This window comes from Haliotis asinina, chromosome 11 (assembly GCF_037392515.1).
Source record: "Haliotis asinina isolate JCU_RB_2024 chromosome 11, JCU_Hal_asi_v2, whole genome shotgun sequence".
NCBI classification, from domain to species: Eukaryota; Metazoa; Mollusca; class Gastropoda; order Lepetellida; family Haliotidae; genus Haliotis; species Haliotis asinina.
This window is the reverse complement of record NC_090290.1, coordinates 41,753,530-41,780,532: the sequence shown is the minus strand read 5'-3', so window position 1 is coordinate 41,780,532 and position 27,003 is coordinate 41,753,530. Positions and strand designations below refer to the sequence as shown.

The window sequence follows — 27,003 nt, the reverse complement described above, 5'->3', positions numbered from 1 at the left end:
AGGAGAAACCCTGATCTATTTTTTTTACCCGCTTGGACATCACCAACAAGTCCATAAATTGCTTTTGATGTGGCAAACGGATTTAGCTTGAGTGGTTCACCATCAGTCGAAGATACAACCAAGAATCTACTCCATGTATCTGGATACCTGTTTGTGATATTTTCCTCATCAGAGGACAAACACTCATCTAGTGCTCGTTTATGCTTTTTGGGTTGAGCCATGGTTAATAATAGAAAGTTCACCATCCCAGCTCCCTACCCTCCACCGAGTATCACAGTGGGTGTCCGACTGGCAGCACCAAGGATACTGAAATGGTTTACTCCAGCAGAAGATTAATAGAAAATTAATCGATCTACCAGATTGACCCATGAGCCACCGCCTTCTGGGCATAAGACTCTAGGCAAAGTTAATAAGATCACTTTTCAAATTTACAAGTGTTATATGAGTGAAAAGTCAAGACCAAAACCAAAACAATATCAAATCAAATTTGTGCAATTAAATAATCCACGCACAGGGCTTGGCGTGACCAGCCGATTGATAGAACCGGGCCCATTCGACCACCCGTCTAGGCGAAGTCAGGGCCAAAGTGGTGTATTGAGCAACAGGAACACGGTTGCAGGCCCCTATTACCCCCAACCACCAGGATCCCCTCCTCCGCCGACACAGGGCCGCAACCCACGGCAAACGGGTTGGTGGACCAAATATTCCCCCGTGTCCATTACCGGGGTGTTGGCGAGCACTTGGCGTTACCCAGCACCCACCACGAGGAGGTTGCTCACCACAGGTGCCATTTTAAATCATGAACTATGAAGGATCTTTTTAGTAATGTTAGTGCTCATTTAATCATTGTGTTTTTAAAAGAATTAGACCTGTTACATGACTTGTAAATAGATTAACATTTTATGATTGCAAGTTGAATTAGCAGCTAAGATTGTTAGTGGCTGTATCCTCGATGGGGGTTGAAGTCCTGTAAAATTATTGTCCTCCTGAGAGGGTACGTAAGTCCCAAAACGGTTTACGTCAGATTTAATTTTCCACTTTTTTAATCGTAGAATATGTGTCATTTTAATGTGTGGCTAATCTTGCATACAGTCGCCAACAGCTGAGGGGATGGTGTAAATCCAGCCAGGGACCATGCAGGTAGCAGAAGTACTGTAAGTCCCCATGGTCCCTGGTGTGGTGATCTACCCTCTGTTGTTGGTGATCTATGGCCTGTTTTTATATTGTACTGTCCAAATAGTGATAGTCTATTGGTTTTACTGTCCTTCGTAGAGAGAGTCTTCATAATACGCATATATATTCTTTTTGTCATGTATGTTCTCGTCACGATATGGCTGTAATATTGCCGATGTGACGTTAAATATTAACTCACTCACTCACTGTTGTCATCATTCCGATGAGTCCATACATCAAGGTTTGCAAATCAACACTGGATATTTCTGTTTGCACATCTTTTCCTGAATACATGAAATCGATAAGTTCCATACGTGTAATAACGTTTTACAAACATCTAAATGCAATTATGAAATGGATCAGAAATTGTAATTAATGTAAATAGAACCCTGTAAGACCATTCCATTCAGAAATCGTTTAGGCCTTGAATCTTAATCGGTAACTATTTGAAACTATTTCAACCATTCTTATACAAATATACATTAAGTGAGTGAGTGAGTGAGTTTAGTTTTACGTCGCACTTAGCAATATTCCAGCTATATGGCGACGGTCTGTAAATAATCGAGTCTGGACCAGACAATCCAGTGATCAATAACATGAGCATCGATCTGCGCAATTGGGAACCGATGACATGCGTCAACCAAGTCAGCTAGTCTGACCACCCGATCCCGTTAGTCGCCTCTTACGACAAGCATAGTCGCCTTTTATGGCAAGCATGGGTTGCTGAAGGCCTATTCTACCCCGGGACCTTCACGGGTCTATACATTAAGTGGAATATGTAATGATACATAAATGTTTATAAAATGTTCATATACAATGTACAGGAAAATACCTGCCACACCCTGTTGGTTATAACACATTGCAAAGTGGATAAATGTGTTCGTGAAAATGTCACACGTCATATGACCCAAGTATACTCAAGGACATCGAAATGAATAAAAAACCGTCGATTTCGAGCTATATACACATAATTAAAACCTAGATGTAAAATTATTTACACTAGCAAGGTTGCGTCTTTAGGCCTTCGTACACAAGTCTGTATTTTGGGCTAGAATAGCAGTGTTAAGGTCTGCTTTTGAAATCACTTCATGTAAGAGGCAACAGGAATTGATGCACAGAACAGACGTTCATCCCTCTGATGAAGCAAACGAACATGACCATGGCGCTGATAAACTATTGATCAGATCATGCAACGCCTGTGGACTTACTCATGTACCCGCAGTTTGAACGACTGGACCTTTCAAGCATGTACACCCTGTGCCGTATAATATATCGTCTACAGGATGTTTAACTGCTAGTGACAGAATGAGTACGGTTTTATGATGCATATAGCAATATCCAAACAATTTCAACGGAGGAGACATCAGAAATTGGCTTCACAGATTGTACTCATGTGATAAACTGAACCCGAACCTTTTGCACGACGAGCAAATGCTATAACAAGTGGGCTACCTCACCGCCCTGTTTGAAGACTATATTTCCGACTACAGCGAAAATTGTGATGTTGCGGGTTGTTACTTTTACTAAATAGGTACAATAAAATAAACAGATGGACTTACAGCAAAAGTGTTTTTGACAAGATGGTGTTTGGGCCGTTTCAAGAGAGGCAGCTACATACATTATCGTTATAGTAAACTGCTGAAACATGAAACCATAGAAAAATGATATTTCCTATGTAAGAAGAATAAAATGAGTTGAATCTAGAACATTAATTCCGTGGAGTTTTCATGCGTGGAGGATAAGTCCCAGTGAGTGTTAGGTTCCATGGATTTCTTCAATTTCTACAAACAAAAAGAAAAGAATTGCATTCTATATTTTTGAATTTCATTATTCTTATGGTAGAAAATATAAAAAAAATATTCATACAACTCACATTTACGCATATTTAGGATTTGACAAGAACTGCATCATATAGCAGTCTTCCCAATCATTACATGATTGGAATTATACTAAGATTTTCCTATGATTTTCCATCTGGCCAAAAAAGAACATAAGATACGTAACTAAATACGACGAAATTGCTGACTATATATCCCCATTCATGTATCGTACACATGTTCGTATTGAGGAAATTGGATTGTAATTTCCCAGGAGAAATAGACAGAGGGATATTTGGCCAGAAGAATTGGGAAATTGAGATCCCAGAAGGAGATCTCATGAGATAAGAAACCTTTTCACAAGAAGTAAAGATACGCTAGTGATATAACACTGGAAAACAGGATCCTGTATGTGCACAGTGCCCAATGACGTTACCTCTCTGATCGAATCTCCCTCTGTTTTGTACACCGTCCAGATGAAGACAACGGGCAATGGTAAGATTGAACCAAAGGATACCATCCATCCAAGTCCCGTGGCCCAGGTAGGGTAGATATAGTCTCCATAGTTAGGGGGTCGGTAGGAGTACAGGGAGTAGCAGAAGATGATCTGTAAAACAAATGGCATCGTGATGAAGGAGCAATTATGATAATGTATTGTGTACATTGCCATGAGGACAAAAGGGACTATATGCAACTCAGCCAGTGTAGCTGACAAATGCATATTTCTGTGTACGTGTGAATGGCGTGAGAGGAGAGTCTGTTGACCTGGAAATGAGATACCTGATGTGGATGGCGCCGTAAGTGGTTGTGCAGAGTTGCCTCCCTTGGACATGCAAGAAACGGGTTTGAATCCTGTATCACTCTGATCATATTCTTATTTTGACAACACGAAACATACATCTTGCATTCGCGCACCCAGTATTCAAACACCGACATATTGCATCAAAGTAACCATTATGACGACATAAACATGCTGTTCAGTCGTGCAACCAATATTCAAACACCAACATGTTGCATTAATGTAACCATTATTCCGACATACACATCTTGTATTGGTGCAGCCAATACTTCAGCATCGACATTTTGCATTAATGCAACCATTATCCCGACATACACATCTTGCATTCGTGCAACCAATATTCCAACACCGACATATTTCATCAATGCAACCATTATCCGGACATACACACATGTTGCATTCGTGCAACAAAATTCTAACACGGAGATATTGCATCAATGCAACCATTAGTCAAGCATGACAGTTTTTAAAATATGACCTCATGGACATGGACGTCAAACATAGACCATTGCCACTCACCAGAAGGAGTCCTGGGCAGATGAACTTCAGGATGAAGGTCATGACCCTCGGGACAGTCTTCCCGCACATTGATTTGATGACCCTCTGCAGTCTATGGGTGCCTAAAACAAACAACTGACTCCTATTGGATATCACTGAGAGTGATATCTCTCACCATAGTGAGAGAGTGAGTATAGTTTTACGCCGCACACAGCAATATTCCAGCTGTATGACAGCGGTCTGTAATTAATCGAGTCTCGACCAGACAATCCAGTGAGTAACAGCATAAGCATCGATCTCTACACTTGGGAACCGATGACGTGTCAAACAAGTCAGCGACCCTGACCACCCGATCCCGTTAGTTTCCTCTAACAAGTATAGCTAACTTTTGTGACAGGCATGGGTTGCTGAAGACCTACTCTGCCCCGCATCTTCGTAGACTTCTTACGTAATACACACAGAAACTCACGACACAGTTACGTGACAGTTACTTTTAATAGCCTTAAAGTATTTCCCCAAAACCACCACATACTGTTCTTAAGAGACAACTCAAAAAGCCAGGGCCGCCACGTCCTCTCATTCAGTTGGCGCCTTGAATACCGTCGTGTAAAGTTGTTTTTCAGTATGTCGTCACTTTGATTGATGCTCGTTTTTAGTTTTTTACAAGATGCTTACCATAGATCCAGCTGACCACAAAGCATTCCAACATGCCAAAAACTGCTATGGAGGGGAAGAATGCATACCACTCCACCAGTGTAAGCATGTACATGCCTCCCTGTCAAAAAATGGTTCTAACATCATTGATTTTGTGTGTTTAAGAGGCAGTAGTGTATTTATGTACGGAATCACATCAGCTTTCCCTAAGGTCCATTTTTTATTTTATGCGTTCCATTTCGTGACAATTCTTAGCTGATGTGCGCTAAAGCAACGACGAGCGTGGTTCTGGTGACGTATACTTTGTCACATTACCGATGAAAATGCTACAAAAATTCTAACCAGCCGTTCTTGGAATTTTCTACAGTAAATATGTGGAGTAGCACAAGTAACGAGTGTTCTACTGGCGTGTCACCTCTGAGAGTTAGCCGTCAGCCGTTAGCCGCCGTTAGCCGCCATTCGATAGTGATTGCTGGGGCATTAGTACAGACACCGGGAATCAGGGGACAGTGGTTGGACAGTTCGTCACATTCACCTGTGTCATGTAGAGTAGGCCAACGAGGAAGCATGGCACCAGCACTAATAGCATGTTCATCCACCGTCGGCGAGATAAGCTTGGGAACTGATCTGATAAGGCTGTTAATGCGATCTCATAGCTTGGCAACTGTATAGAAACATATCAACGGTGTTTAATTGGATACATACATGTATACTACTCACATTTATACTACTCACATGTGCTTCATACATCAGTAACCATAAAAATGGTTTTCGTGGCACAAAACTGCCATTTTGTAAAATTATAGAACGACTCCATGACAAATAAACAACACATGTCCATGGCAAGTATGGGATTCACAAGATGCAATGAGAAACACGTGCTTACTATTCGCTTAGGTATGTCAAACCAAATTTGACCTCACATAACAGTTTTCTGTTGAATCCAAGATTTGATCTTTAGCAAAGTGTGAGTAGTAGATTATTTCACAAATGTGATATTCTTACTACGGCAACTATCATGTAGTGATATGTGCATTTGTTGCTCGAAATATGGCTATCTGTTCGACATATTTGTATCAATGTCATGAGGAATGTATACATCCGTATCAGGCCTTTGAGATCTATTGCTCAATGAAAGATCAAAATGGGAATATTTTACAACTTTACATGTGTACTTTGAATGTCAAGGCCGCATTTGAAAATATTTAAAAACAACATTTGTCTGCCTTGATAAAAGTTCTAACAACATCACGCTGTATTGTTATATGAGCAGGTTTAAACTATTGGTCATTTCATAACGAAGCCTTGAATGGCGTAAATATTATGTGCGAAACGGGATTGGTTTTGTTGTATATTTAATATATTTTGCAGCGGTTGATCAGGGTCTTATCGGTATTGCCGGTGCTAGTTCAGCTTTGATAAAAGATTTGCTCATATTCATACAATTGAAGAAAGTGACTCCTCAAACCAGTCACATCAGCCATTTTGTATATGTCGATTTAAAACAACATTAGGTGTGGGGTTTCTTCTTAAACAAAACATCTGAAGGCAATGAATATCAGATTTCAGGAGAACTCTTTTTCTGATGGATTTTACATATTTTTTTTTGTGTGCTGAGCATTTTCTTTTAACGTAATTCGGAACTGACAAGCTTACCAGAGAATCGAGTCCGAGGGTTAGCAAATTCAAGAAGGTCAAAACAGACCACAACTGAGGCAAGGGGAGTGATGCCACGGCTTCGGGATATGCAATGAATCCAAGGTTGTATCCTGGACAAATGACACCACATAATTCATCAAATGGATAACGTCGATTAATCATGTATGACTTGTCGACTCGAACTGATACTTATGTGGATATAAGAGTCAGGTGTGTGAGGGCTAAGTTAATTATCTTCGGGTGTGATTGTCCGGTCATGAACGAAAGTTTACTACTTTCGTTCTCTATAGTGTATTCTTCAGTAAAATCTTCTGCAAACGAAGATACACGGACTCAACATAAGCAGCTTGAAAAGATCGTAGAATTTGTGAGGAAGAAAACAAATAGTGATTTTATTTTCAATATTTTGTTGCCACAGTGGTATTGATCAGTACATAATCGAGGCTGGACCAGACAATCCAGTGATCAACAGCATGAGCATCCATCTGCACAACGTGGAATCGGTGACATGTGTCAACCAGGTCAGCGGGCCTGACCACCCGATCCCGTTAGTCGCCTCTTTCGACAAGCATAGTCGCCTTTTATCGAACACCGAACCTTCACGCGTCGAATCTCATGAGTACAAGCAAGGAAATACCTGAGTACTGGAACGAATCTACAGTCACACCACGCAGATAAGCAACGTGACCCATGATGGCAAAGAAGGCAAACCCCATATACATAGTTGTCAGCGCAATGGCGGTAGTCAGGACCAAAGCGTCCCTATAAGAAAATCAAATCACATTGTACACTTAACTAATAGTCATTCATCTAATGGAGAAAAACTGTTTCTCTATTTGTCATCTTAGTGCGGTCTGAAATTGTCATTGTTGACAATTGATGGAAGTTTACAGTATTTTCCTTCATTACGTCAAGAGTTCGATCTGTCACTCATACGTTTAAGGCTTGCTAAAGAATTTGAATTTAACGAGGCTTACTTGTCACGATATGAGACACAATGTACTCAGACTAAGGATAGTATGACTTTCTTAAGAATGCTGACAGCCGGATACAGTTGAAACTAATGGCATGGTTTCATTAAACTCTTATAGTGCACTCATAGTGTGATAACGTGTAGCTTAAACATATAAGTCATCAAAACATTAGGTTGATGTATTACGATTGAGTGACAATTGAATTGCTCTTAGTTCAGGTCAAGTAGTGCAGTACACTGTGACGGATTAGCCAGGAAATCCACACATATTCTAGGTGTGTATGCAATAATACCTGTTTACGAAACTACCGGAAAATATGGGGGTGGTATAAATGTGTTTGGCACTGATAACGTATCAATCAATCTTAATCAAAACAGATTTCCGCCATAATCTGACAACGCGCTTGAAAATCAGTAAATTTACTCTAAAATGTACCTTAAGCAATTGTTGTTCAGTTTGTTATGTCCTGCCATTGTTGGAAGACATCCAAATGCAATTCCTGATGAGGACAAGGCGTAATTACAAGCTTCAATCCAAATCTGCAAATTGAATCGAAACTTAATTATACCAACCACATTTAAGTCCATAAAAACTGGAAAGCAGCCACTGAAATCAAGAACCAAGAAATCTCTATCAATACCAAGCATTACTGATATATAGTTTGCTATATAGTGAAGGACATTACATAATTAAAACAAACATATCTTCACTGAGGTGCGATAAGAACAAGCTTTGGAACAGGACCAAGAATCGGATTTTTTCAGATCTTCCTGACATTTATTATGGACATAGTTTAACATTGCGAAACCGCATCATCAAAGATGCAAGGGAAGTTACTCTCTTTTCCACAATTGTATGGGAAATTGTGAATGCATATTCTAAAATAATGAAATCAACATGAAATTATATAAATGTTGGGAAATGGACTGCTGCCATTCAGTCAATAAAATCGTTCATCCCTGATCTCTTCACCTTGGCATCTAGCAGCTTCTCAAAACGTGGGTATATGTAGTAATATATCCCCTCAGCAGAACCCGGAAGTAAGCAGCCCCGGATGAGGAAAACAGTGATGAGGATGTAAGGAGCACCAACGGTGATGTACACCACCTGTTTCCATGGAAACACATAATGAAACTGAAATTGATAAGAGGACGTGTGTGGAGATAAAGCAGGTATCAGAACTGATGACCATGGTCACTAATGGTGTCCCAAAAGTTAACAATTCAAAGCTCTTTTACCAACACATCCTTGATAGTGTATGTACTATGAAAGGGCGAATCAATATTTTAAACAATGTCACAAACACTCCGTCGTTGATTTTCTTTACCTTTCCTGCAATCTTAATCCCACGAAAGAGACATAAGAACGCCAAGGTGTATGTGATAGCAAGACAGCCAACCAGAGGCCACCGCATACTACCGAGATATTCCAGACCATCGCTTATCTGTAAGACCTTTAACCTGTTCCAAACAGAGGTAATGTACATTTACAAAAACAATACTGATAACAGGTTGGTTTACCGGGAGATATTCGAGAAGTAAAGCAGACACAGGATAACCGTGAATGAAAATAACATTTTGAACTGAACTGAACAATAAAGCATACGCATTCTGAACGTGTAGCGTTAGAGCGTTAGGTTTGCAGGTAACTTACCGTCATGAAAGTTTATGCGTTTTGTGACAAAATGAAATTGCACATGTACTGACATTAAGAAGAATGCGTCGAACGACTTGGCATGTGTCAGCTAGAAAATATGAAAACGAGAACTTACCGTTTTAGAACATCAGTAGAGCACGTCATGAGTGAAGACAATATTGAAAAAGACTATTAAAATATTTATAAAGCAAACGTATATAGGAAAAATATATAGCATGCAGAAAACACATTGGTCGTCGTTCTTACGTCCAGAATTCTTCTGCCGATGTAACTGCAATTAAAGGCGTGGTTCCATTAGCCAAGGCAGTAGAATTAGATGACGCAGATGATTTGAGAAGGGCGTGTGCTGTTCTGGCAACGGTGGTGGAAACATTTGTAGAGTTGACAGGTGCGTCATCGCCAACGTTGATGAACGATATACACGACGGTGTGTTCCACGGGTTGTCACAGGTACTCCAGGGAATGTTTCGGGAGAAGGAGTGGTAGAAGTAGTAGATTAACCATGCGAACAGGGCAGAATAGTAGTTGCTGAAAAATATGCCGATGAGGACGTTCCCAATTCCCATGCCTGGAGAAAATGTATCATTTGAGGTCATAGACGCTGGTATGTATTCAAGAAACACCACCCTGTAATACTATTTCATCCTTTGACCGTGTATATTCATCTATGTTTTCAAATGCTTGCGTGCTTATGCATGTACTTGCTTACATTGATACTTTTAATGTATGGAATAATAAATAATGCACTCCACAATCACTACACAATCATATAGACTGGTTCATGAAGCGTAAATGTATGAAGGTCATTAAAGCAACATGTCAGTGAACATGTGCCTGATACCAGTTCAGAGTGCATATATCATTCAGTTTCATATTTTGTATACGTATTTTTCTGATACGTGGTGACTGAGTCAGTGAGTTAAGTATTTAAGTCACATCGGCAATGTTTCTGCCACATCGTGACGAGAAACATTCGTTTAAACTATCAGTAATATCTGTCTGAAAGGGCAGTAAAACAAGCTATCACAATTTGACAAAAACGTAGCAATTCAATTGATAAAAGACTAATAACACAAAGATCAATATTACATACAATACCAATAAAATACGAGCGATATACCACCTGCCACCAAAGCCAGAGCACCTTACTGGGGATCCTTGGGACTTACAGTACTTTGGCTTGGCTGATGTGCACTCTGATCACTCTGAACACAAAAACCTTCTATCGTTCGTATTTTGCTCGCAAGAACACCGTTTGTATGAGCTTTAAAATTATATGCGCTTTATGAAAGGTATACAGAGTAATTTTCTTTTGCCACTGCATTTTCATGAGATAAACACAGTACCTTTAAACGGTGGACACAAGTTCCAGACTTTAACTGCTCCACTCTGTGAGAACTGACCGATCGCCATTTCAAGGAACACACAGGGAACAGCGCCGATGATCATGAATACCACGAACGGTATCAGGAATGCTCCTTTAAGATAACGATTATGAATCTCATTAGAAGTGTATCCTGTTAATCCTCGCACGAAAAAAAGCAAAAAACAAACTGATGAATAGTTTGTTAATTAACTTTTCTTAATTTTCGAACAAACGTCATGAATCCTCTGGTCTGGTGCTTTCATTACATTCTACGTTGAAATGAATGAACCAGTTTGGAATTAGGTTCATCGGTATCATCTTAACCCAAACAGATTGTAGTTTACTTGTCTCTGTACTGCTGGTGATGTTTATTCATGAACTGCACTGTTTTATAGCAGCGTTGCCATAACCCAAGATTATACATGCATTGACCCTGGCATGTGGTTTGTGGTGCATGCATTGATAGAGCCTAAGGAAGTTACAGGCAACAGGAGCACAGGAGCAAAGAGTGCATGGGTGAAAAGGTTGACGGTTTACGGTCGTACTACTCAATGTCGAAGCAAGAAAGAAATGTGCACATCGTGAGATAGAGTAAATATATAAGCGAACGATATCATTCAAATTTCTATGTTCGTTTGAGATTGTCCTTTAACAGGCTTCTTCTCGCGCATGCTCCAATTGTACATAATGAAGAAGTTGTTCATACTGTTTATCATGGAACAGATTCATGTACGGCTAGACCGTGAAATTTCATATACACCCGACAACAATTCCCTCACTACCTTTCAAGCTAGAGGAGTGGCATCCGTACCTACCTCCACCGTTTCTCATACACATGTAGGGGAATTTCCACATGTATCCCACCCCAACTGAGTAGCCAAGAATTGTTATTATGTAGTCCACCTGGGAACTCCACTTCTCGTGCTCCATATCTGTTGAAAATGGAACGTGGCTTAGAGTAGTAGCTATGTCAATAGACGCACAGATATGTTATGGTGCGTTTGATCATGTATCAACAGCGAATATTTATGTCTTAAATGATTTTAGAATCGATGAATAACTGTCACTGATGAAGACCAACTGGTAATTAAAACATTAAATGGAACTTTTCATTTAACACGTCATGCGTTTTGATTTCAGCTGCTAAATTGTTCTGTGTTCATTTCAATATTTTCCAGTGAATGCTTTAACACAATCGACAATACAGTACTACAATTAAATAGAGCGTTTATTTTTATCACAATGCAGTTTTGTTGATGCAACGTATATACACATGGATGCTGAACATATATACCTTTCACGCCATTATCACAAAGAAGTTTCTTAACAAACATTGTGGGTTGGTGGCTGACATCTAACGAGTTAGAGTCCGTAAATTGCATATCCTCGTACAGATGGAAATTGTCATACTTTAACATGAAAGAACAATGCATTTTAAAAGATATTCGATATTTTAGTGATGCTCGGCAAATGGCTTTAGCGAGGTGATGTTCCAGAGATGGCAACTTCATCATTTCTTTGAGATAATTAAATGCGGATTTTTTTCTGTGAAGGGAAGCCGCAAAACACTGAACTGTCATTTTCGTAAGAAAGATAGTATCCTAAACCCTTGAGAACTTAGAGTGATGGTAAGATAATGCTATTCTTGGGATATCACCCGGCCCAATTGTTGGTGGAGAGGGGCAACCGTCGATACCCTATGCGATAAATTTGACTTGCACTAATAGGGAACTACACGAACAAATACGGAACTGTTCATCAATCAACTGCATTCTCAATGTGCGTTAGTGGCCCTTCGTGATTTGAAACGTAATTTGTAAGTTTTTGGATATGTCCGTTTTATCATGAGACAATCAAATCAGGATATCATATTAAGCGTCCAGCCATTCAAACATCAGTGTGTAAGATTGGCACCCATTGAATCACATCTTCATTGGTTCATAGTAAGGTTGAGCCACATTATGATGCAGTCAAAAAGCGACTTTGTGGTAGTGGCTTAAACACGTTTTCTGCATATGAACCAGACTTCCTAGCTTTGCAATGGAAAATTACAAGTCTGCGTCCATTTGACCAGTCGTGTCAAACCAGTTGTATGTCTTTTTTTCTTCCCAACTAATCCAGATAATCTGGATTACATGGCTGAGTGATCAGCTCGTTAGGTCTATCGGTCTACCTTGCTTTTGGACTGGTCCATACAAAATAAAATCCGACATATATTTTTATATATTTATTTCCATATGTGCCACTCAAAACAATAAAATGAAATAATGATAATAAAAAACAATAGCAAAACTGTAAGATCATATGATGTAGTTTTATTTACTTGACATTAACGACTGGATTATGAGGAACGATCCACATCGTGGGACAAACCGGCTGATGTCATTACTGATCTTGTCTTTTTGTAGGCCATGGTACTGGGTTCTTCTCCAGATGCACTGCTTGTAGATAGTAAACAACAACAAGTTCAGTAAACAACCGTGACATACATGTACCTTGCACAACCGTGACATACATGTACCTTGAACAACCGCGACATACATGTACCATGAACAACCGCGACATACATGTACCTTGAACAACCGTGACATACATGTACCTTGAACAACCGTTCCATTCACTACCAGGAAAACTGAGACCGCTGTGTCTCTTGCTGTCTCATAGTCCATCTGAAAAAAATGAAAAATTGTACAAAGAAAATTAACTACACTGACACTGATATTGAAAGAATTGAATGTTACTTCATTTTATAAAAATCTGAATGTTCTTACCATTGTGATGATGTCATTAGATGTTGAAGCTGTTGATCCACAGTTCTCGTCAAGACAGCGCCAGGAAATTCATTCTCGTTTTCACTGGGTAAATATAAATACCCACAGACATAAATACCTACCACCTCTAGCAGTTGGTATAAACGTATGTCCATTGCTGGGAGAGATGTCATTGCTAAATCGCCTAAAGTAGTATTTCAGTGAACACTTTTCTTATCATACTTATTATTATGATGAAGTGACAGGCGTTATTTTGAACACGGTCCAATGTAGGTGAACACTTACTCATAAAGGTGGTACCTGATTCTTCAGTATTCACTAAGTTATTTTCTGGTGTACGTCACCTTTCTCTAATCAAGCATTCCGTATACACAGGAAATATCTAAACTTCACTTCTGATGTTTTTATGTAGGTTGATACATCAGCTAACCTGATATTTCAGAATCTTCACTGGGACACTCTGTCCGGGGATCTGAATCAGAATCAGAATCAGAAACACACGAAACAAAACGATTGGGTTTCCACTGTGAGAGACTTGCATATCCAGTACTTCATCAAATGCCCCCAACACTGTCGTTAAATGTCTGGTGCATGACACTCCACACTTGCTCTTTGGGGATAGATTGAAATCCATCTACTCTGAAAATAACCGCAGGTAGCATACAGATACAATCAATAGATGTATATACCAGAATTAACGCTTTTCAAAACCTCATATTGATAAGTGACGACTAAATTGGATCCTGAAATAGTTACATGTGATACGGAGGTATAAATTACATATTCTGTTGTGTTTGTCGTGTTTTGAGCAGACGATCCACACATAAGTTTCAAATTTTGATCTGAAATATAAAACTTGTCACGTGTTACCAGTCCATGTATAACCTTTGGTCTACATGATTTTCATCACCAAATACCTGCTTTGACAATGATCTAATAAAACAGTTTCTATCACCTACACACGACACTGGTTTGTGCATCATCTGGATATAACTCAAGTGAAATTCTGTGCGTAATGAAGTTGGAGAAACCGATAGGCGTCAATGGTAAACTCCAGGACAAATGGAAAACAAGTATAACTGTTCCAGTATACAAGAAAGGAAGCCACGAAGACCCTAACAATTACCGTGGTATTACTCTCTTTAATGTCATGGGAAAAGTATTTACAAATATTATGGATTCGCGTCTCAAATTTTGGCCTGAGCTGCAACATATTTTATCTGAATCTCAAGCTGGATTTCATGAATATTATTCCACAACAGACACTAGTTATATGCTCATTCTTTACACCTTGGACAGTACATATTTAAGAAAGAAAGGTGGGTAATTCTACTGTGTATTTGTCCACTTTAAAAAAGCTTTTGACTTGGCTGATAGAGTGAAATTAATGTACATTTTTCTGCGTAAACAAATCCATTGACGAATGTATTCGGCTATCAATAATATATATGAAAGCGTGTGTGAGAAATGACTCCTGTATCTGTACTGATGACTTTACCTCTTCAGCTGGTGTCCGCCAGGGTTACATGTTGTCCCCAGTATTGTTTTCATGTACATCGATGAGCCAGTCCACACCATTATTTCCGAAGATACTCACGAAATATTTATTGCTAGAGATATAAAAGGGATTTTTCTACTACCGTTTGCCAACAATGTCTCCGTTATTGATCTACAGGGGCGGCGGGGTAGCCTAGTGGTTAAAGCGTCAAGCCGAAGGACCGGGTTCGATTCCCTACATGAGTCATTAAAAGGGGAAAACCTCTCCCATTATAAAGATCTTGGTGTAGCATTCTGTTGCAGGATCAATGTTACATACGCATTTTACACTTTAGCAAAATAGGGAGTGTTAGTCAAAACACCACTTATACCACATGACACTTATACGCGTGTCATTAAATATTGCTTGAAAATTATACAAATGTCTGAAAATAGATGTATGTTATCCATTGTTATGTCATGTTGAAAATGTTCTATGCTTACGGTTATGCAATGTGGGTATCTTGTGTTCGTTTCATCCTATTTCATAAGGTTTTGCTTTTGTTTGTTGATAACATTAAAAAAAAAATATTGTATTTAAGCAGCATTCGAAGGATGTGTGTGTGGATTGGAGTGGAGTGCACGTCTACGTGAATTCGTACTGTTTCCTGTACAGTACATTCAAAGCCATCCTTCAACCACAGCCTTATTTGTATCTCGTTAAATCGGCTAAATTGCGCCATGTCCTAACTTAATTTCCCAGTGCATCAACCGATTTTAACATCCGAGCGTACAGACGTGGCGTTTCTGATTGGTACACAAGGCCGTTAACGCATGAAATGTGTCCCTTCTGTCATGATGGTTTTGAAGGCGAATATCATATGCTATGTTCTCTGTACCAAAACATTAGAGAGAAGTATACACCACCTTATTACTTTACGCAACACACAAGGTTTAAAAGTACAGTAGGCCAGCCAATATAAACCTGTATTGTTTAATACTGCCATCTATCTGACCAAAATGTTTACTCTTCGAAACTAGGAATGGGCGCTGTTATGATTTCTCATACCAAGCACGTTATAGACCTCAACGGCCATCATCTACGAAATAAAGAGTCGGAGTCTGAGCGGTGAGTGGTGGGTAGTGTCCACGTTTTGTTATATCAACAATGCTGATGTGTTCGTGCAACCATGTTTCTGTTGGACATATGACCTCATGAGTTAGTGAGTTAAGATTTAACGTCACATCGGCAATGTTGCAGCCATATCGTGACGAGAACATACGTGACATAAATATATACATATGTGCATATTATGTAGAACCTTTCGACGAAGGACAGTAAAACCACTAGACTATCACAGTTCATATTAAAACTAGTGGGGAAACTTATAAAAATATAACAGTATCATTATGACCTCATGATAAATTCTGCTTGACGTAAATCAATTTACACAAAGATAACCTTCTGTCCTTCATGGTATTATCTACTGACGTAAAAGCGACAGCGTTTAAATGAGTTACACTGCGCGATATTCCAGCTATTTTTGATGCGGTTTGTAAATAATCGAGTTTGGTGCAGACAGTAAAACGGATAAATCCGGTTTCTTTTTACACGTGTTATCTTTATAAAATTATGAGAATCATATTGACCTTATCTTTCTTGGGTCGAATGTAAGGTAGCACAAATGTGCAATTCGAACATTACTGTTCACATTCAGGCTGCGGTAAGAGTAGACATGGAGAACTGTCAGCACATTGTGAAGTCATGGCGTGAGTGGATTTGTCAAATACGTGACTGAAACAGATGAATGTGTATGTTGTGTCCATCCGATTTGAATGCGAGGATGGAATCTGCGTGACCAGACACGTTTGTTTAAAATGAAATATTGCTGATGGTGCATGTATCCGTGAATACAGAGACGTGTTTTAACGAATCAAGTCATGTTCAGAACAAAATCTATCCAGCATAGATATATTTAAATGGCCTACATGAAATGAATCGATTTCAAGGGATTCTCATTATGGCTTGTTATTGTCACACATCAGTATTACAGCTACATGGAAGCCTTTTGAATCCAGACAGTGCCATATAATCCAGTGATCGACATCATGAACATCATCATATGTGCTATGGTGACATGTCTCGACTGATTCAGCCGATCCATGGGCTAAGGAAGAGCTATGGTTACTTGGAATAAGTGTTTTCCCGATTAGGAATGTTATAGGAATGTTATGCATTTTGAATGTTCCATCACAAAGGATCACGAACAATGAAAGATCTTTTTAAACAATACCAGTTAAACACTGCAATTTAAAAAGAATTAAATTTGTTGAATGATTTCTAATTATATTGCTATTTTAATATTGGTACTTTAGATTAGGAAGTAATATTGTTTCCGGATGTACCCTAAAAGGGGGTTGAAGTATTGTAAAATTATTGTCCCACTGAGAGGGTACGTAACAAAACATTCGATCTAAATTAAAGTCTACCAGGTTTTCAATTGTAGTGTTCTTGTTATTTTAATTTTGGCTAACACTTCTTACAATCGCCAGCAACTGAAGGGATGATGTAAATCCATCTAGGGTCCATGCGGGTAGCAAAGGTAAGTAGTAAGTCCCCATGGTCCCTAGTATGGTGATCTGCCTTCAGTTGTTGGTGATCGTTAGCCTGTTTTTTATATTGGATTGTAAAATACTGTGATTAAAGTATTTCAGATTTTTTTCTGTACATCTGTGACAGAGTAGTGGGTCTTGCTATTTTAAATTAATTACCTTGCTTTTATGGCTATATGGCTGTACTTTTTGGCGATACGATGCAAACTGTTGACTTACTCCCTCACTGACAGGTAGTTGTTTCACTTGTCACTTATCCCACACTTGGAATGACATTCCTTTACCGGAACTACGGTTTCTCCTCGCACTTTGGTCCTGGCGATATGTGGATGTGCGAGAGGCACAGTGTCAGTACCCGAGGGGTCTTGAACCATTACGATATGTTTACCTTTTTCGAGATGTTTTATTACTGCTCTAAATATAGCTGAAGCTGGTCACGAGACGTATAAAGCTACTTTCATTCGTTAATAACCTCACAGATGTTTGGGTTTCCAGAATTACATTGTGACGTGTTACTTGTATATGAGAATCAGGCTATATGAACATTAACATAACACGTGGCTACTATGAAAGTCCAAAGTATTGGGCTTGCGTTTCTTTGCATTTGCTTTAAACTGCCAGTGTATAACATCCTGGAATTTATGAGTGAGTGAGTGAGTTAACATTTAACGTCACATCGGCAGTATCTCAGCCATATCGTGACGAGAACATTTAATTCTGAAATGAACTATATGCCTATTATAAAACCTGTCAACGAAGGACAGTAAAACAACTAGAATATCACAGAGTAGAATATAAAACTAGTAACTATACCTAAAACAATTTATCTATAGAGGACAATACAAGATAAAAATGGGCTACAGATTGCTAACAACTGAAGGTAGATCACCATACTAGGGACCATGGGGACTTACAGTACCTTGGCTACCTGCATGGACCCTAGCTGGATTTTCATCATCCCCTCAGGAGTCAGCAATTCGGGAAATCTAGCCATTCAGTAAAAAGACATTTATTCTACGATTAAAAACATGGAAAGTTTGAATTTACTTTGAATGTTTGTGGACTTACGTACCCTCTCAGGAGGACAATAGTTTTACAATACTTCAACCCCCTTTGAGGATACAGCCACCAACAAGCACAGTTACCAATTTAAACTTCCGATAATGAAAATTATCTATTTACAATTCATTTAATAAATCTAATTCTTTTAAAATTCCAATAATTAAATGAGAACTGATATTAGTAAAAAGGTCCTTCATACTACGTGATTTAAAATAGGTATCCCTCGTGATGGAATATTCCACGCAGTCAAGTAAGACATGCTTGACCGTGATTCTTTCATCACAAGGGATACAAAACGGAGGATCCTCACCTTTCAAAAGGTATTTATGCGTATATCTGGTGTGACCAATACGACATCGTCGCATAACGACCTCTTCAAATCTGGACTGACAGCTCAAGTAGGTGTAACCAATATACGGTTTTATTTCATGTAATTTATTTATACCTACTTGAGTATCCCACTTCTTTTGCATCAGATCACGTATATAAGTTCTAATATTCGCTTTGTAATCTGAGTATGGAAGAAGAAGTGGTGTCACAGATTTGTTGAGTGCTGCCTTGGCAGCAAGATCGGCCATTGTGTTCCCTGAAATGCCTACATGGCTGGGTAACCAACAGAAGACGATGTCGCATTGGCCAGTAGCAAGATTATTATACAATTCAATAATTTTAATTAAAAGTGGATGTTTACATGATAGATTTTTAATCGCCTGAAGACAAGAAAGAGAGTCTGAATAGATTATATATTGTTTACGTTTAGGGTGCCTTTGAATATATTTAAGAGCTGTTAATATGGCGTTTGCTTCTGCTGTAAAAATAGAACTGTTATTTGGTAATCTAGAAGATATTGTTCTGGATCCAATGACAGTGGCACAAGCAACTGCGCCACCGTCCTTGGACCCATATGTAAATAAGGATTTATAGTTGTTATATTTATGTTTCAATTGATTATATTCTTGTTTATACTGTAATTCATTCGTTTCTGATTTTTCAAATGTGGTTAATGTTAGGTCAACCTGTGGTCGAACCAATTGCCAAGGAGGAGAAGAAAGAAGACGGGAAGGAGCTATATATTCCAGCTCAATGCCGGCTGAAGAAAGAAATTCTTAAACCAAGAGGCGGAACAAGAGAAGATTTCTTTTTGTATACATCCTCATACAGAGAACTGAAAACACAGTTATATGCAGGGTTTGACTCACTAGAATATAATTTTGTTACATACTGTAGAGATGGCTCATCAGCCTCAACGTACAGGCTGTCAACAGGTGAAGTTCGAAATGAGCCAAGACAAAGTCTTAGACCTTGGTGATGAACAGAATCTAAAAGTTTTAGGTTGCTTCTACAGGCTTCACCATATACAATGGAGCCATAATCAAGTTGTGACCGGATCAGTGATCGATAGAGCTTCAGGAGGGTAGCTTGATCCCCTCCCCACCTAGAATTTGAAACACTTTCAACAAGTCAAGTGCCTTCAGGCATTTAGTTTTGAGGGATTTGATATGTGGTAGAAACGTTAAATGTGAGTCAAAAATTATTCCCAAGAACTTGGCCTCCTTTACAACTTTTATGGGAGATCCATTTAGAAACAGTTCAGGATCTTTATGCGGTTTATATTTTCGACAAAAGTGTATACAATTAGTTTTGGATTTAGAAAATTTAAAGCCGTTTTCAAGACACCATTTATTTATTTTAATTAAGCACAGCTGCAGTTGCCGTTCAATAGTATGCATATTTTTACCACGACAAGAAATATTAAAATCATCCACAAATAACGATCCATCAATTGCATCGTTTAAAACATTTGATAAACTATTTATCTTGATGCTAAAAAGTGTGACTGACAAAATACTGCCTTGTGGAACACCCTGATCCTGATTGTAATGATCAGACAGGGTAGAACCCACTCGGACTTGAAACTGTCTGTTATTTAAAAACTTGGCAATAAATTGAGGCAAACGACCTCGCAAGCCGAAGTCATGTAAGTCTCTTAAAATACCATATTTCCAGGTTGTGTCATATGCCTTCTCAAGATCAAAAAAGATAGACACAGCATGTTGTTTATTAATCAGTGCATTTTTAACAAATGATTCCAGTCGCACTAAGTGATCGACAGTACTTCTGTTTTTACGGAAACCACACTGTATATCAGTTATAAGGTTATTTGTTTCCAAGTACCAAACAAGTCGATTATTTATCATGCGTTCCATGGTCTTGCAAACACAGCTAGTTAACGAAATCGGACGATAATTGGATGGATCGGTATGATCACGTCCAGGTTTAGGTATGGGTACCACTATGGCGTCACGTCATGATGAAAGAAAGTTACCCGATGTCCAAATATCATCAAAAATATTTAGGAGAGTTTCTAGGCAGGATTCTGGTAAGTGCTTCAGGAGTTGATAATGTATGTTATCAGCTCCTGTAGCAGTATCATGAGCTTGATCAAGAGCAGTGTGGACCTCATGAATAGAAAAAGTTTCATTATAATCTTCCCCATTATCTGAGTTGAAATTAATAGTTTTCTTTTCTTGTTGTTTTTGATACTGCTGTAATTTAGGTAAATAATTAGAAGAGGAAGAGTGTTTAGCAAGGGTTTCACCCAGTTTATTTGCGATATCTGATTTATCGGTAAGTACTTGATCTCCATGTTTAAGATGATTGACAGTAGATTTAGTACCTTTACCTTTAATTTTCTGGACCATATTCCATACCTTGGACATGGGTGTCCGAGAATTTATTTTAGATACATAATTTTGCCAAGATTGGCGTTTGTTCTGTTTAAAAGTACGCCGTGCTTTAGCATTTAAAATTTTAAATTTATTCAAATTATGCACCATAGGATGGCGACGGAAATAATGTTCTGCTTTTTTCCTTGCCTTGGACTTTGGTATACACTCATCAGCTATGGAGTTCAATTCACCAGAAAAACATTTAATAGCATCAGGAACGTCAATAAAACGTTCAGGTTTAAGCTTTTCAGCACACAGTGTTTCATATAAAGTCCAGTTAGCCTTTTTAAAATTCCGTCTTGATGATGGAGGAACATCAGATGGAGTTACAGCTTTTAATATAGTAGGAAAATGGTCACTTCCACATAGGTCATCGTGGACTGACCATTCAAATTCATTAAGTAGTTCTGAATTTGTGAGTGACAGGTCAAGAGCAGAATAGGTCCCTGTCCCAGGGTGTAAATACGTATTGGAACCATCATTATAAATACATAAATCGTTGTCAGAACAAAAGTCCTCCAACAACTTACCTTTAGTGTTTATATTTACACTACCCCAGAGAGGGTTGTGCCCATTTAAATCTCCCATTATAATACAGGGCTTCGGGAGCTGATCATATAGAGCTTGAGGATCGGTTTTGGCAAAAGCCGAAGATCGTGAAATATAAAGAGAGCATAGCATAAACGCTACATGTAAAGTAATTCTCACTGCAACAGCCTGCATATTAGTATTAAGTAAAACAGGGGTTTGAATAACGTTTTGTTTGACTAGAATGGATGATCCGCCAGTGGCCCTATCACCCGTAGTTGAAAAACCATGATATGCATTAAAATGACGAAGTTCAAATGTATCTGTTTGCTTTAAATATGTCTCTTGGAGACATATCGCTGAAGGTGTAAACTCTTGGACTAATAGCTGTAATTCATGTAAATTAGTCCTCAATCCTCTGCAGTTCCACTGTACAATATTATTGGAATAAATAAATAATAAATCTTTTGGGGGGATTTATTGGGGATCTACCCCGCACTCTGTTGGAGGGCGACAAGCTATGTGCCCTAGAATGGACGTTTTGAGAAACGTCCATGTCTTCAAAAGACACATATTTATTAAGCAATTGAATTTTATTTTGTGACCCTTTAGGAGCTCTGCCACTTTGTTGTTTTGAAGCATCAGGCTTAGGCTTAGATTTACCTTTAGCAGTTTGTTGTCTATCGGCTGAAGATTGAGATTCAGTGCGTGACTGCGAAGATGATTTATGATCAGAAGAAGACTTTGATGTTCCAGGAAGTGATTCCTCAGTCTGGGATGACATAGCTGGGTATAGAAGTTGTGGAGAGTCGCTGTTGACCCAAGTCAAGGTAGTTTGGCAGCTTGTAGATGATTTTGTTATTTTAGGGCTACGCACAGATGCGTTTGCTACTGTAGCATAACTTTCTGTAAGGTCAGATCTCTTCACCAGTTTTTTTGCTTCAGAAAAAGAGATATTTTGTGTATACTTTATTCTGTTTATTTCCATTTGCTCTCTCCAGATTGGAAACTGTTTCGATGAAGATGAATGGTCGCCTGAGCAGTTTGTGCATTTTTTAAAATCACTGTCACAATCTTCTGTTGTGTGTGTCTTCTCACCACAGTGAGCACACACAACAGACAATGTACAGGTAGATACACCGTGTCCATATTTCTGGCATTTAAAACACCTTAGAGGGTTGGGGATGTATGTCTCAACTTGGATGTTACAGTAACCTGCCTTCACTGACTTGGGAGCATTTGGAGAAGAAAAGGAAAACAGATAGGTATTTGTTTGGATTGTTTCATTACTTTTCCGTGTTGAAAAACGCTTTACATAAAGCACACCCTGATCTTTCATTTCGGATGCTATGTCAAGTTCTGACACATCAGCAAGCAACCGATCGCGATCTCTGACAATACCTTTACTTGTGTTCAGGGTCTTGTGAGCAGAGACCGTAACCGGAATGCCCACAAAAGAATCAATACCCATCAGATTGGTTGCTTGCTGCTTTTTCCCACACTCAACGAGCAGGGCACCCGAACGTAAGCGTCTAAGATTCTTCACATCTCCAGCAATACCTTGAATACTCTTAGATACTGCGAAAGGGTTCAATTTTAATGGTGTCTTGTCAGGAGTTTCGATTACAAGGAAACGTGGCCAGTACTCAGTCGATAAAGACGGTCTATGGTCAGTATCAACAGGATCAATTTCAAGTTGACGTTTTGATTTCTTGGGGGGGATTTCATAAGCCATGGGTAATGTAAATTGGTTCATCATCCGAGCTCCCCACCCACCACGGAGTATCACAAAGGACAATGCTAAAGCAAGCGGGCCTCCAGCTTGCAACACGAAGGATACTCGGATGATATACTCAAGTAGAATAATCATAAAGTAATTACTCTACCAGATTGGCCCATGAGCCACCGCCTTCTGGGCATACGACTCTAGGCAAATTACAAAACAACATAATTCAAAATCAAAGATGTTTCAGAAGCCAATATATCCAAGACCAAAATTTCAATTTCAAATCATATTTGTGCAATGATATATTTATAATCTATGCACAGGGCTTGGCATGACCAGCCGATTGGTTGAACCGGGCCCATTCAACCTCCCGTCTAGGTGAAGTAAGGGTCGAAGGGGTGTGTTGAGCAAAGGGAACGCAGTCACAGGTCCCCAGTGCCCTCAACCCCCAGACTCCCGTCCTCCACCGACACAGGGCCGCAACCCACGGCAAACGGGTTGGTGGACCAAATATCCCACCGGGTCCACTACGGGGGTGTCGGCGAGCTCTTGGCGTTACCCAGCACCCACCACGAGGAGGTGGCTCGCCACGGGTGCCTCCTGGAATTTATGCTACTATGCTCATGAGTTTCAGCCGACCTAACAAATCAATATTTGCAAATCCGTTTCTAATCATATTTGATAAGGCACCCGTGGCGAGCCACCTCCTCGTGGTGGGTGCTGGGTAACGCCAAGAGCTCGCTGACACCCCCGTTGTGGACCCGGGGGGATATTTGGTCCACCAACCCGTTTGCCGTGGGTTGCGGCCCTGTTTCGGTGGAGGAAGGGATCCTGGTGGTTGAGGGCAATAGGGGGATGGAAGCGTGTTCCTGTTGCTCAACACACCACTTTGGCCCTGACTTCACCTAGACGGGTGGTAGAACTGGCCCGGTTCTATCAATCGGCTGGTCACGCCATGCCCTGCGCGTGGACAGCATTCTTATTGCATCAGTTGAATGTCATTGTCATTTGTGAAATGAATGTTTATGTCAGAACTTATTTAGTATTCGTTTCCCTAGAGTCCTATGCCAGAAGGCGGTGGCTCATGGGCCAATCTGGTGATGTCGACCTCTAAATTCTGTATGTCCCCAAGTTTCTGTTAAGAGCCGAACCAGCCTGACATTATATTGGGTGGACAAATATAGCTTTATATGTCGTATTCACTGGAGTATATCACCCTTGTATCCCTGGTGTATGCATGATGGATATCCGCTGATGGTGGACACTGTCCTTGTTGACACTCCATGGCGGGTTGGGAGCAAGGGTGCTGAACATCTCACATACATCATGAATCAATTACATTCTGGTTCCGCTAGAAATGACAGGAAAAGGCGTCTGGAGGCTGAAGATATTTCAATTCCAAAACAACAAGACAACTGGTCAAAATGTATAGTCATTGAGGCTACAAATGGTGAACCCCTTAAATTAAATCCTTTTTCGATTTCCAAGACAATCCAATCAATATGTGAAGAAGTCAAAAACGTCTCATGTCTCCGTGATGGTCAGCTCCTTGTAGAATGTGCAAGGAGACAGCAGTCAATTAATCTATTGCAACAACATCAGTTTGCAAATGTCAGCGTTAAGGTCACTGAACATAAAACACTCATTTGGAGTAGAGGAATTGTGCGAGACCGAGCCCGTTGTTTGTCGGACATGTCAGTAGAGGAAATCGTTGAAGAACTTAAAGACCAAAATGTCACGTCTGTAAAGCGTTTCATAGTCAAGAAACAGGATGGTAGAACTGTTCCAAGCAACACCTATCTGTTTACGTTTTCATTGAGCACAATCCCTAAATGATTAAAAGCTGGTTTATTTCAATATCGGAGTGGAAGTGTACATCCCGACTCCACTCCGATGTTATACATGTGAGAAGTTTGGACATGGCTCAAAATCCTGCCGAAATGTACATCGTTGTCACCGTTGTAGTGAAGATCATGAAGATGCTCACAGCAGCAAAGATCCTAAATGTGTAAACTGCAGAGGTGAACATGTTTTGTCATCAAAATCCTGCCCTGAATGGCAGATCCAATCCAAAATCCTAAAGTCGAAATATGAAAGTGACATTTCCATTTTTGAGGCCAAAAAACAAGTACATCAAATGCAGTCGACATCATCTTCGACCATCAGTTATTCAGCTGCTGTCTCCAGAAAACCCTCATCAGTGTCACTTTCATGCCAAACCGATTTGACGTGGACTAAATCCAAACAACCAATCTCTGTGCAAACTATTAGTGACCAGACTACTGTGACATCAGCATTTCAGACCGTCAACCAATCAGATCAAACGGTTGCTCAGAAAACTGTTAGTCTTGATGAGAATGTTGAAAGGTTGAAAGCTTGCCGGAAACGCTAAAAAATCGGAAACAAGCATCCAAAAATCCCTCTATTGTAGAGACGCTTGTTACAGTAGAGGTTCACAACTCCTTTGAACCCCTGGAGATGGAGGTAACTCCACCTTCAGAAAACAAGCTTAGGAGTTCTCGTGAGAGGTCGCCAATACAACCACCATGAGACAAAATCCTAAAGTAATACAATGGAATTGCAGAGGCCTTAAGACCAATTATGATGATCTACAATTATTATCTCAATACTTTAAACCATCAGCCTTTAGTTTACAGGAGACATACCTGAAAAATACAGACAAATTTCATCTTCGTCAGTACAATTCATTTCATTCGTTTTCACCTCCAGGTGAGAAAGCCACTGGTGGCGCTTCCATCTTGGTGAGGCAGGGTGTTATACATAGTCCTGTTCCTCTCCAAAGCAATCTGTCCGCCTCTCTTTACAAATAACATTTACGTTTTGTTCACTGTACATTTCTCCATCTTCGGCTCTTCAGCAGTCCGATCTTCAGGATCTCTACGATCAGCTTCCCCAACCCTGTATTATCATGGGTGATCTTAACAGACACAACCCTTTGTGGGGAGGTACCGATAATAACAATAAAGGCAAAATCCTCGAAGACTTCATTTCTAATAATTCATGCAAATTTAATGATGGATCAGCCACTTATTTACATCCTGGTTTTGGAACTTATTCTGGACTTGTCTATTACAGATCTCAATATTTTTAACGAATTTGAATGGTCAGTCCATGATGACCTGTGTGGAAGTGACCATTTCCCCACTGCAACAAGGTGGAATTTTAGTGAGGCCAATTGGCCATTATTTCAAACAATGTGTACTGACAACTTGAAATATGCGTTTGCTTACACTGCTCAGGATCCAATTCAGTTATTTTCTGATAAACTGCAAATTATTGCTGATGAAACTATACCTAGGTCCTCTGCAATTCCATATATTTGTAAACAAGCTAGAAAGAGTAGGAAGAAGGCAGAAAAATATTTTTGCCGACATCCTACATAACACATAAAGTTAAAATTTTAAATGTCAAGGCCCGACGTGATTTTAAACAAAATAAGCGTCAGTCTTGGGGAAAGTATGTTTCCAACATTAATTCACGC

At 39.5% G+C, this 27,003-nt stretch overlaps 1 protein-coding gene across 1 annotated transcript in view; it reads right to left on the bottom strand.

Moving 5' to 3' along the window:
* Positions 1–2,019: 2,019 nt before the first annotated feature.
* Positions 2,020–27,003, bottom strand: part of LOC137255830 (sodium- and chloride-dependent GABA transporter 3-like) — a 37,715-nt gene continuing 12,731 nt past the window's right edge. Inside the window, exons 3-15 of the mRNA XM_067793398.1 lie at positions 11,412–11,528; positions 10,577–10,708; positions 9,477–9,798; positions 8,902–9,034; positions 8,547–8,681; positions 8,010–8,113; positions 7,238–7,362; positions 6,598–6,710; positions 5,477–5,605; positions 4,963–5,062; positions 4,309–4,409; positions 3,427–3,597; positions 2,020–2,954 (exon numbers count right to left, since the gene is read on the bottom strand). Coding sequence (XP_067649499.1) covers positions 2,874–2,954; positions 3,427–3,597; positions 4,309–4,409; positions 4,963–5,062; positions 5,477–5,605; positions 6,598–6,710; positions 7,238–7,362; positions 8,010–8,113; positions 8,547–8,681; positions 8,902–9,034; positions 9,477–9,798; positions 10,577–10,708; positions 11,412–11,526 — 1,761 coding nt within the window. The 5' untranslated portion in view covers positions 11,527–11,528 and the 3' untranslated portion in view covers positions 2,020–2,873. The remainder of the gene's footprint in view (positions 2,955–3,426; positions 3,598–4,308; positions 4,410–4,962; positions 5,063–5,476; positions 5,606–6,597; positions 6,711–7,237; positions 7,363–8,009; positions 8,114–8,546; positions 8,682–8,901; positions 9,035–9,476; positions 9,799–10,576; positions 10,709–11,411; positions 11,529–27,003) is intronic.